Source organism: Oncorhynchus gorbuscha, linkage group LG25, assembly GCF_021184085.1.
Source record: "Oncorhynchus gorbuscha isolate QuinsamMale2020 ecotype Even-year linkage group LG25, OgorEven_v1.0, whole genome shotgun sequence".
Classification (NCBI taxonomy): domain Eukaryota; kingdom Metazoa; phylum Chordata; class Actinopteri; order Salmoniformes; family Salmonidae; genus Oncorhynchus; species Oncorhynchus gorbuscha.
In genome coordinates, this window is record NC_060197.1 from 31,918,321 (window position 1) to 31,931,406 (window position 13,086).

At 42.4% G+C, this 13,086-nt stretch overlaps 1 protein-coding gene across 1 annotated transcript in view; it reads right to left on the reverse strand.

The window, feature by feature from the left end:
- LOC124014229 (phospholipid-transporting ATPase ABCA1-like) overlaps nucleotides 1–13,086 on the reverse strand; it is a 290,281-nt gene that overhangs the window by 53,599 nt on the left and 223,596 nt on the right. The window contains exons 39-41 of the mRNA XM_046329029.1: nucleotides 12,895–13,010; nucleotides 12,134–12,278; nucleotides 4,004–4,127 (exon numbers count right to left, since the gene is read on the reverse strand). Coding sequence (XP_046184985.1) covers nucleotides 4,004–4,127; nucleotides 12,134–12,278; nucleotides 12,895–13,010 — 385 coding nt within the window. The remainder of the gene's footprint in view (nucleotides 1–4,003; nucleotides 4,128–12,133; nucleotides 12,279–12,894; nucleotides 13,011–13,086) is intronic.

The following is a 13,086-nucleotide window of genomic DNA, read 5'->3' on the forward strand; positions in this document are numbered from 1 at the left end:
CTTCAGCATCTGCGGTGGAAGGTGGCCGAGCTACAGTGGTGTTTTTCAGATTATGAGACATCCCAAGAGTCAGTCTTCTCACGAAAACGTCTGTAGCGTGTTGTCCCCAGAACCCGTCTGAAGGTTACCCATACTAATTAATGGAAGTACGGAGGTAGTTCTGTTCCAACAAAAACACGGGGTTACACTTCCAATCTTGAATCCTTATGATTTATTTTTGCCATTTATGAATGTGTTATTCAATGCGTTTATATGGGTGGTCCGAGTGTAAATTAAGTGCAGCTTATAAAGGCTTCAAAAAGCCTTCTTAGACACTACATGAATGTGTTACAAATCAGCTATAACAATGCCATGCTTTATATAGGGTTCATAAATGTGGCATAACTGTGTGAACCACCAACTTCAAATGTGACAAACCTGTGCTTTATAATTGGTGGCATAAGCACAGCTTAATAAAGACCTTAGAAATTTAGGCTTCAAAAGCATTTATAAACCTATCATGCATCTTAGCAGAGAATTGCAATGGCAGGATAGTGGGTTTGATAGCTGGGGCCACCCATACATAAAAATGTATTCACAAATGACTGTAAGTCGCTTTGGATAAAAGCGTCTGCTAAATTGTATATAATATTTTATTACTCTAAAACAAGGATGACTGGGTATAGTCAATATTGGAACTGACCTCAACCTTCCACAAAAATGCTATGCTGTAGTTAAACAGTTTTTGGGTTTCCCCATTTGTTCTTGTTTTCCACGTTTTTTCACAATAAGATGTTTTGTGTTAACAACAATGCTTAAACCACTTCAGGGGATGACTTTTGAGACCTGGGAAAAATATAAGAAACTTTGCTTTTTGACTGTAGTTGCCCTTGAATTCAGTCAGCATGCCCTGCATGATCTGGAAGTACTATTTTTGTGTTGCTGATGAGATGCTGATCATGTGAAGAGGTCGCAAATCAAATGCCCACTTGTGGTGCCACTGGACAGTGAAAAACAAGTAACTTAACCTTTATTGTCATTTAAATTTGTTTGTAGTAGTACAGCCACGTCAAATAGTGACATCATGAGATTTGTAAACGAAAGAGGAATATAATAACATGAATCAAATTTAGTTTCCCCATCTTCCCATTTAGAGTTTCTGGCACAGCACAGAAATGCGTTATCCAGATTATGTGACAAAGGCATTTCCTAACAGACTTGCTAACTTTCTTTGTTGTTACTTTTAAGGTGGGAACCAACATGCAGTACCTCCAGCAGGCAGAGAGGCAAGAACCATTTGTCCGCCATCTTAAGGTCAAACTACACCATTCACAGCCCTGTGTAAGATTCAATGCAATTGTTTGTTTGTTTAAGCTGTTAGTGATAATTTCCTAATTGTTACTACATTTGTGTTTACATCATTAAGCCTTTATGTCATGAATGACCAAAGGTGGCTGACTTTAAATTAAGTATGGCATCATGCGATATAGAGTCTTTATGGCTGTGTTATGGACTAAGTAATACAGGATAATACATAAAGTGTAAATAAATAGGTTATTAATGTTCTGCTGATTTAAGGTTCTCTCGTGAGTCACAGTTTTCTGAAGGGTGATTGAGGTATTTGAATGGGTTGATGGACCTGCAAAGCTACTGTGTGTGTGTGTGTGTGTGTGTGTGTGTGTGTGTGTGTGTGTGTGTGTGTGTGTGTGTGTGTGTGTGTGTGTGTGTGTGTGTGTGTGTGTGTGTGTGTGTGTGTGTGTGTGTGTGTGTGTGTGTGTGTGTGTGTGTGTGTGTGTGCGTGCGCATGTGTGTGTGTGTGCGTGCGTGCGCGTGTGTGTGTGCGTGCGTGTGTGTGCGCGCGCGTGTGTGTGTGTGTGTCTGTGTTTGTGTGTGTGTGTGTGTCAGATGCAAGATGATTTGGAGTAGTCCAACCTGAAGCTACCTCACCGGGTATTCCTCTTCTGTTCCCATGCTAGAGAAGAGGGCCTTGCAACCTATTAGTGGTGCCAACATTTTGTGGCTGATCATTAAGCGAGAGAGTAGGTGAATGTGTCAAAGACGGGACTAGGCCCGGCACTGCACTGTATGGCTAGTTTTTGTTGTGTACATGTTTTTGTACATGCATCTTGGTTCCAGAAGAAAGCCACTTTTAATTTCTTTATGTTGGGGGCTTTCATCAAGGTAAGTGTTTCTTGGTGTAACATCATACCCAGGCTATTGCGCACACAGCACATATAAGCCTGGGATATCAACCATTCAAAGTTGGCCTTAGTGGGAGTGACCATATAATTCTATGGGAGTGACCGGAGTAAGGTATTTGTCATTGTCACTAGTTAACCCAGTCAAAAGGTCATAATTATGGCTAAACCATGCCCATTCCCACAATACATTTCTTAAACGTTGATTTTAAATCTAACCCTAACTACTGAAGGCCAAATTTGATGCGTTGGTCCACCAGTGTTTCCACCTATTTGGGCGAAAGTGTCTGGGATTGAGATTAGGTGTAATGTGAGTAACATGACTTCAGACTATGCCAACCAACGTGTCACCCTTTATAAAGCACATTTTTATATTATATTCGACATAGTGGGTTATGTCACGTTTGACATTGGTGATTATGTCACACACTATGCCACATTTATAAACCCTTTATAAAGCATGACATACGGTTATAGATGCTTTGTAACACATTTATGCAGTGCTTATGAAGTCATTATGAAGCCTTTATAAGCTGAACGTCATTTAAAACAGGACCCTATGGGCTATAGTAGTACAGGCCCAATTCTATATTTTTGGGGGATACCTAAAGGGGTCCTAAATTTCCAAACCAAATAGCTAAATCATACATGGTATGACCTTAAAACAATTCCATATGTTAGCTCAGTACCCCCCCACCTCTCTCTGCCTCCCTCCCTATCCATCTCTCTCTCAGTCTCAACAGCCTCTATGTTCTGGAGGGATGAAAGACAGAAACGGAAGCGTTTTCAGTCTCATTTTCTCGCAAATAGGCCCTCTCCAGACAAGCTTTTTAAAGCGGTGATTGCTTTCCTCTTTACACTCGCCGCCGCAAATGATTCCTCAAACGGTTATTTCCTGCCAGATCTATTCCTCAGATAAAGCCTTTGCTCCCGCCTTTCATGGGTCTCTCTGCCTCTCAATCTCCCCCGTGTACCTATCCCCTTTCGCTTTCTAGATGTAGCGTTGAGAATGGCGGCCGAGGGCTACGGTCACGTTTTTGGTCAAATGTTATCCTATTTGGTAATGATGCAGCAACAACTAAGAGGAGATGTGTTTAGTCCTGTAAAGGGTAATGGTAACATCCATGGGCCCTATGTGTGAAACTATGAAGATGCTGTAAAGGCATTGTATAAGTAGAGGACTAAATTAAACAAAGTAGCTAAGCTATTGGCCTTTGGTAAATCTTAAACCCCAAAATGTTTGGTACCAAATATTCTTACTGGAGAATAGTCAGACCCTTCCTCCCACCTGTTTTATTGTCACCTACAACAATCAACTGTCGGCTTAAATGAATCTGCCAATTCCCTCCATTTCTTTTCAAGGATATTTAGACAACAATGTGCAGCAGTGGAAAGTTTGCACCTGTTATTCTCTATTGAGTCTTGAAAGACAACACCAGAGCTAAAGCCATGACATTGTCTTTCTTTACACTGCACTGTACTTTCTTTCTTGTCCTTAAATTACTCAGCTTCATTTGACCTTTCATCCTACCACTTAAATGTTATTCCATCTTGCTAGGAGGGAAAAGCTTTGCACTGATGAATCTAATGAATCACTGATGACTCTTAGTAATATAATATTAAAAGGCCACTTTTATCCAAAGCAGTTTACAGTACAGTGAGAGTATATATCAGGATGAAGCCTATGTGATCACTTCAGAAATAGTGTGGCATTATTTACACTTTTACAGTTTTGTCATCATTATTTTGTCACATTTTCTTCCCCACAACAATTTACTCCCTATAGTGTGGTATTTAAGCGCAAAGGTGGTGTGGAGGATGCTCACCGAAGCGTTCAAATAAAGTGGCCATGGCCTGATTCTTGCCCATGTCGATGAGCCCTCGACCCAGACAGAAGTGCGGGAAAATCAGCAGCACCTGCTTCACAATGTCATTGATGTGCGAGATTTTCTGTAAGGAGGGAAAAGAAAAAGAAAAACAACAACAACGTATTAGAGACTCATAAAAGACAAGAAACACGGCAAAACACGAGGGCACATTATGGCATGACATCACATTACAGTGAACCCGCTGTCTGCGTTGCACATGCGGAGGCACGAGTCTGTCGAGTGACCTGAGGGAAGCAGCGGATTTGGAGCTTGCGGTGGCTGGAAAAGAGTGCTCTTGGCATTAAGAGTGTTTCGACACTCCCCAGATAACTAAAGCACATCCTCTGTGTGCGCTCATCAGTGGAGGCACACTGCTTGCTAAATGACATGGAAATTAGCCTTGACTTGTCATTTAGGGCACGCTCACTCGGTGATGTCTCCCTCACCCGCGTTACGTGAGGGCAGGAGCAGCTGCTCATACATACAGATACAAACATTCTCATCCCAAGCACTGAGACTTTGAAAGATATACCTTCCCACTTGCTATAACAGACACATTCACAGTAATGGACTTGCACGCGCACGCACACACACACACACACACACACACACACACACACACACACACACACACACACACACACACACACACACACACACACACACACACACACACACACACACACACACACACACACACACACACACACACACACACACACACACACACACACACACACACACACACACACACACACACACACACACACACACACACACACACACACACACACACACACAATCTTATTGGCTTTTCATTACCCAGGTTAGGGCCCTTCCTGATTTAAATACAAATTATAGAAATATATGCAAATCCAATTAATTAGGTGCAGGACAGATGCACATATCAAAGAAAAAAATAGATACAAACCTAAATGTATTCATGTTTCTCCATATGTCTACTGTGTAATACTTATTGTGATGTTAATGTATTCAATGTAATGGATGTATTGAATTGACCGGATGTACAAGCCCTGTAGAGTTGATTTAAATAGGTGTTTCACAGTGATGTATGACCTGACGAAGATCCAACTCTTATCAAAACGTTGTATTTTTTGTGGGTGTGGTTAAATCACCATGGGAGCATACCTGAGTTGCGGACATTTCCTTTTTCCTCCCTTCCTGATTAAGCCACCCCTCCTGAAATCCCTTCTCCCTGTAGCTATATTGCTGAACGATGGTGCACGATGGTGCCTTTTAAAACACACAAGCCCTAATTAATTAAATGAAGACAGAATGAAAGATAGCCAGTCTGCACTGATTCTACAACACCACCAGCGTCGGTTCTCCACATTGCTTTCATTACCGAAGATTGAGGGAAAGAGAGAGAGAGAGAGAGAGAGAGAGAGAGAGAGAGAGAGAGAGAGAGAGAGAGAGAGAGAGAGATGGGGGGAGAGTGATTGATAGAGATGAAGAGTGCGAAAGAGAAAAAGAGAGAAAGAAAGAAAGAGATACAGTAGATATTGCCACTTCTGTATTTACATGCCGTTCTAAAGCCAGCTTATGCAAAATGCATCTGTTTGGTCTCAGGGTAGTCTTCAAAGACGCTAGCGTACCTTGTGAAAACCGTAAATTCACCGTTTCCTCCTTCGGTAGACCCAGGGCGAAAAGTGGCATGCGTTGCTTAACACAGTGCAATGTGGAGCGGCAGATGAGAGTCGCGGATGACACCTTATGTTGTCAGATTTCATCATGGGGATTGGTACTTGCTCTGCAATTTGTTACTTTATTTTGAGGAATGGCGTCATGAAAAGGCCTAACTTGGCCCGCAATTCAATCAACTGTAGATAAAGATAAACCGTGTTGCGATTCATACACGTTTCTGCTATATTTTTCAAGCACAGGTGTGGTCCAGAGGCATTACCCAATGACGTTGTCCACACAGAGTGTTTGCAGCTAACTCTGAGTTAACACATTCGATATAGTGCAAACATTCACAATTCAATTAGAGGTAAAGTTTTCCTTTATCTGTTATGGATTGAATTGGGGTCTTTGGTCATTGGGGGTAAATAACTCACTACCGTCATCATTAAAATAAAGTTTATTTAGGTCTTCATGTATGACTTCTGGGTATACAGCAGTAATGATGTCGCTATACTTCAAGTAAATATTTTCTCTGTTAATGGCCAAACTTAAGCTACAGATCAAAGGTTAGAGTTGGAATGTCAATAGTAGTCTACATGCAGCAGTAAATTGAGAATTTCTGCCTGTGAGTAGTTGGGCTGTCCGAGCACTGGCCTAAATTCCCTGCAGAGAAGTATGCATAACGGAAATACCTAATTGATCATGGTGTCAACGCTAATTCTCAAATGTCCAGCAATAGGTCTGCCAATTCATCTTTGCCTTTTTCAACTTTTACAAGTTTCTCTCAAGGACTTAAGGTCACGCTGGCCAACAAAACGTCAAGCATGAGATCCTGGCCATCCATAAAATGTATTACTTAGCTACCTTTTATTGTCAATAGTAAGAAGCTCAATTTGAATATATCTGGTCATATCAACACATACTGGACGCACTCCCACTCAACTACATTGAAAAGTTATTAATCATAGTTAAACTACAATCCCTTGAGTAAAGTCTTAGAATTTAAAGCTGGAATCAAGAAAAAGAAGCTGGCAAGAAGCTGGCAAAAGGCTAAAAGAGCCTAAAGTTAGAAACATAAGTGAATTGGAAAAACTGAAATAATAAAAGCAAACCAATGACCTTGTACAGCCGGGGCCCATTTGTCATCAAGAAGAATGTGAAGGAATAGAGACCTAATTCGAGATCAATACGTGAAATAACAGATCTTCTCTCGACTGGGTGTTCATCAAGGAGATCTAAGAAGCTCTTAGGCGATGATGAAACGCGTGACAATTTTCTTCAAAGTTTGTGCTATATGCCCATAAATCATCTCCAAATGGGTTCTGAAGTGAAAAAAAATCTCCAAGGCTCTAGTCTGACCCATATTGCTTTAGTGTTCATATTCCCCTAGCATCGCCTTCATCTTGACCGGAGGGACTTACAAAAAGGAATATATATATGTCTGAAAGAGTTTTGGGGAGGGCGACCATTAGCCAATTTCTCAAACTAGATGTGTTAACGTTAAAGGGAAACTTCATAATCAGTAATGCACATCCAAAATAGAATGTAACATTGTATACATAAAACACTATATTAATATAAAAGAGGTAGACAGCAGTACATGCTGTTAGGAATACAAATATTTATGTATGTAATACCCCCCCAAACACCCACCCCACCCACACACACAGTACAATTAAATGGCAATTCCCTGGGAGAGTAGACAAGTTCCAGACATAATGCCCAGCATAGCAATTCCAAAACACAGTACAGAGGGTCATGACATGGCAGAACTAATACAGCCCCATCGACTGCCCCTCTCCTGAATCACTCAGGCCCCCAACCAGGCCAGATCCATTTAGGTGCCCAACCGGCTTGTCTGAGTGGCTAACGGCTGGGCTATTGACTCAAACACTGTCTCATGCATACAAGGCAGTGTGCGATAGATGCGATCCACAGGGAGCTGAGAAAACTCCCATGCTCCCCCGCTCAGTCTCCAGATAAAACTGGGACGTAAAAGTAATATATGTGCTGCTGCAGCCATGCTTTGCTTTTCCCTCCAGTTTTGGCTATTTTTACTCCTTCCCTCTAGACTATTAGACATCTTCCCATAGCGGGGAGCTAGGTGTATTAACTTTGACCTTCAGTGGAGAAATACAACAAAGAATGAAGAGAACTTCAACTTTGCTGTTCCCGTTTTGGCTATCGTCGCAGTGCAGGGTGGACGGGATAGAATGAAGGTGTGGAAATAGAGACGACGGAGAAAGATGGAGCTGTCAGATATCTCTCTACAACCTGCCGCGGTGAACTGGGGCGTGGTCTTGTGCGTTCTTATCTACGGCAGCCATTTTGGCTCCTCTGTTCATTCAGTTTATCAGAACAGAACAGAGGAACAGAGGAAATGTGGAAACCACCAACATCCCAGCATGTCACAGCCCATTTTTCCAGGTGATTCAAATGTGACAGTTAACTGGTAGAATAAGTGATGCATCAGCCCCGGCTCGTGGCCACCTACAGGGCTCTCTTATCTGCTTTTACATCCCCAGGAGTGATAGCTGGGCTGTCATTGTCCCCAATCGGCAATGTCTCAATTGACCCGGAGAGCTACTCTACCCAGCAGGCTTTCTAATACACTAGGCAAATGCCCTTGACAAGGAAGAGCGCGGTAGGTCACTTGCCAGATTGGCAGCGACCGGCATGCATTCCATTAATATATTGCCAGAGCCCCTTAGGAATATGATTTGCCAGAACAACACCGATAAATATATGGGAAAACAAGTCACAACAAAAAGATGACTGTTTGATGGGGATGTTGCCAGCGAACAGACAAACAAAAAACAAACCGATGATGAACGACGGCAATGACGATAATGAAATCGCCATGCAAATGAGTTTGTCTCATTATGTAAAAAGGAAGACAGCCAACATTAAGCTGTGTCTGAGACACCAGAGAGAATGGAAAGAAGATGAATGTTCAAAGGACATGAGCGTATGACAAAGCTAGGTTTCCATCCAATTGGTGACAGATCTTCCCACCAGTGATGTTTCCACCTAATTGACTTGTTGCAGATAAAAACCAGTGCGTGATGACGTAGTGCACATAAAATGTACTTTTTTGCTTAAGTTTTTATGTACTGAATAAAAATCTAAAGTTCAATGTGTTTCCATCGCATTTTCCACTCTCCCGATAGTTTTGTCACAAAAACTGTTGCCTTAAATAGAAAATTCCCCTATTCTGGTCTTGGCATGTATCCTCTAGCCAACAGCTCACAGATAAAGTGCAGGTAGGCTTTGCGTGTAGGATAGTCTACATGATGAGATTCACAGGTGGTTGGTGGAGGACGGACTCGTGGTAAAGGCTGGAGCGGAATAAGTGCAATGGTATCAAATATACTGAACAAAAATATCAATGCAACATGCAACAAATTCAAAGATTTACAATTCATATAAGGATTTTAGACTCCGTCTCATGCTACCACTAGAGTGAAAGCACCACCAGCATTCAAAAGTGACCAAAACATCAGCCAGGAAGCATAGGAACTGAGAAGTGGTCTGTGGTCACCACCTGCAGAACCACTCCTTTATTGGGGGATGTCTTGCTAATTGCCTATCATTTCCACATGTTGTCTATTCCATTTGCACAACAGCATGTTCACTTTATTTTTTGGAGTTTTGAGCATTGTATAAAAAAAGTAGGGGCATGGATCAGAAAACCAGTCAATATCTGGTGTGACCACCATTTGCCCCACCACCACCATGGGGCACTCTGTTCACTTTGACATCAGCAAATCGCTCACCCACACGATGCCATACAAATGGTCTGCGGTTGTGAGGCCGGTCGGATGTACTGCCAAATTCTCTAAAAGAGAGAAATTAAGATTACATTCTCTGGCAAAAGCTCTGGTGGACATTCCTGCAGTCAGAATGCCAATTGCAGACCCCCTCAAAACTTGAAACATCTGTGGCATTGTGATGTGTGACAAAACTGCACATTTTGGAGTGGCCTTTTATTGTCCCCAGCACAAGGTGTATCTGTGTAATGATCATGCTGTTTAATCAGCTTCTTGATATCCCACACCTGTCAGGTAGATGGATTTTCTTGGCAAAGAAGAAATGCTCACTAACAGGGACATAAACACATTTTTTAAACAACATTTTAGAGAAATAAGCTTTTTGTGTGTATGGAACTTTTTGTGATCATTTATTCCAGCTCATGAAACATGGGACCAATATGTTAGCCAGTCTGTAAATAGCCCATCCAACTACCTCATCCCCATACTGTATTTATTTCTTTATCTTGCTCTTTTGCACCCCAGTATCTCTAGAGTCAAGGCCAAACGATTTGAGAATATTAATGTTACTATGGAATACTGAAGTATAATTACAAACATTTCATTAGTGTCAAAAGCTTTTATTGACAATTACATGAAGTTGATGCAAAGAGTCAATATTTGCAGTGTTGACCCTTCTTTTTCAAGACCTCTGCAATCTGACCTGGCATGCTGTCAATTAACTTCTGGGCCACATCCTGACTGATGGCAGCCCATTCTTGCATAATCAATGCTTGGAGTTTATCAGAATTTGTGGGGTTTTGTTTGTCCACCCGCCTTGAGGATTGACCACAAGTTCTCAATTGGATTAAGGTCTGGGGAGTTTCCTGGCCATGGACCCAACACATTTAGGTACATTTGAGTTCCAGCTTATAAAGAACAGCTAAACTAAGTAAATTAAGCATCCTTAGAAGAAATGCTTGTAATTCAGTCTAAACACAAGTAAACATGTCAAAAATGTTGGGTCATATGATTGAGTGTAGTCTGGCCCAGGAGTGGGAAGGTGAACGGAAAGGCTCTGGAGCAACAAACCGCCCTTGCTGTCTCTGCTTGGCCGGTTCCCCTCTTTCCACTGGGATTCTCTGCCTCTAACCCTATTACAGGGGCAGAGTCACTGGCTTACTGGGGCTCTCTCATGCCATCCCTGCAGGGGGTGCGTCGTGGTTGTTGTGGTCATCCTGTCTGGGTTGCCCCCCCCCCTCTGTGCTTTGGCAAAGTTGGTGGGGTTATATCTTTCCTGTTTGGCCCTGTCCGGGGGTGTCCTCGGATGGGGCCACAGTGTCTCCTGTCCCCTCCTGTCTCAGCCTCCAGTATCTAGGGTCAGTTTGTTATATCTGGAGTACTTCTCCTGTCCTATTCGGTGTCCTGTGTGAATCTAAGTGTGCGTTCTCTAATTCTCTCCTTCTTTCTTTCTCTCTCTCGGAGGACCTGAGCCCTAGGACCATGCCCCAGGACTACCTGACATGATGACTCCTTGCTGTCCCCAGTCCACCTGGCCATGCTGCTGCTCCAGTTTCAACTGTTCTGCCTTACTATTATTCGACCATGCTGGTCATTTATGAACATCTGAACATCTTGGCCATGTTCTGTTATAATCTCCACCCGGCACCGTCAGAAGAGGACTGGCCACCCCACATAGCCTGGTTCCTCTCTAGGTTTCTTCCTAGGTTTTGGCCTTTCTAGGGAGTTTTTCCTAGCCACCGTGCTTCTACACCTGCATTGGTTGCTGTTTGGGGTTTTAGGCTGGGTTTCTGTACAGCACTTTGAGATATCAGCTGATGTACGAAGGGCTATATAAACAAATTTGATTTGATTTGACTTACACAGACTGAGAAGTGGCATCTCTCTCTCTCTACTTCCCCCATTGTTTCCATCTATCCTTTTAACACTCTCTCAAGTTCTGTCTTCTTCTCTTGCTTGCTTTCTGTATTGATTTTTTCTCCGTCTTTGTATTTTGATTCTCCCGGGAGAAAGGCAAGCTTTTGGTATACATTGACGCTCATTGAAAGATGCATGAAGCACATTCGCCGAAGACACAATCCTAACTTCACAATTAAACATAAAAGATCATTGAAAAATACCACCTTTGAAACTCATTGAGTGGGTAAAAAGTTAAAAAGGCATTCCTGGAGGAAAAGCTCCTTCCTTGCATGCGCTGAAAGCCTATCCAAGAATACACTGCAGTATATCGAGGACAGGGATCAGTTAGCTTGTCAAAAAATTAAATCTTCCTGATACATTAGTCGATTGAGCAGGCATTTCTTTGATAAAACATGTGTACTTTTCGCCCAGTATGTACGGTGTTCATATTAGGCTCCCTGGGCTCCCGGCTGGCGCTGCGATCTAAGGAATTGCGGCGTCACTACAGAGACCCTAGTTCGAAACCAGGCTGTATCACAACCGGCCGTGATTGGGAGTCCAATAGGGCGGCGCATATGTGGCCCAGAGTCGCCCGGGTTTGGCCGGTGTAGGCCGTCATTGTAAATAAGAATTTGTTATTGACCGACTTGCCTAGTTAAATAAAATTAGGACAGCCTCACAGTCAAAATGACACCGACACCTTGTAACACTGAAGCTCCTAATATGGACACGGTACATTTGACGATTTAGGAAAGCGGCAACCCGCACCACCTACATCATCATCGAACAGCTCCATGACAAAGGTGGCCAAGCTGCCATTGATGCCGATGAAGAGGTTGACGCAGGTCAGCACCACGTAGGCCGTGCTGGGGACACTGAAGATAAACGAGGCTGGGTACATCATGGGTGTGATAGACCACCTGAAAATACAGACGGTTACATGAACAGAAGCTTAATCTTTCATATTTGACTATTTAAACAGTACAATAGGAAAGGAGATAGGGGGAGATATATGAAGAGGGGTATACAGACATGAAGGTTTCAGAATAAACTCGGGGAAGAGGCTTCACTTCACCATTAAAATGCATTGACTGTGGCATACTATGTGGAAAATGGGTGAATTGAAATTGAACAGGGCTGAAATATTATTTGTAGGTTGCATGAGATGTTTGCTGACGACACACTACACTGAGTATACAAAACATTAAGAACACCTGCTCTTTTTATGACATAGACTGTCCAGGTGAATCCAGGTGAAAGCTATGATCCCTTGTTGATGTCACTTGTTAAATCCTCTTCAATCAGTGTAGAGGAAGGGGAGGAGACAGGATAAAGAAGGATTTCTAATCCTTGAGACAATTGAGACATGGATTGTGTATGTGTGCCATTCAGAGGGTGGATTTGAACATGAATCTACATTGCTCCATATAAACATTACATCCATAGTCCAATCACAATTTTATTTTTTTCTAAAAACGTCTTTGAACTGGTTAAGTCAGCAGATACAAATATGGATATCATTCTGGTGCTACTTACCCATACATTACAAGTAGCCAAACCAAAGCTGGTAGGTTAGGAGGGGACACATAGGCTTTTTGTTGGAAGCACAGGAAGATGATGATGACTATTAGACACGGGACTATGTAGTTACACTGTAACAAACAACATAACTACTTGTTAGACCATATAATTACACTGTAATAAATAACATAACCACTTGCTAGACCA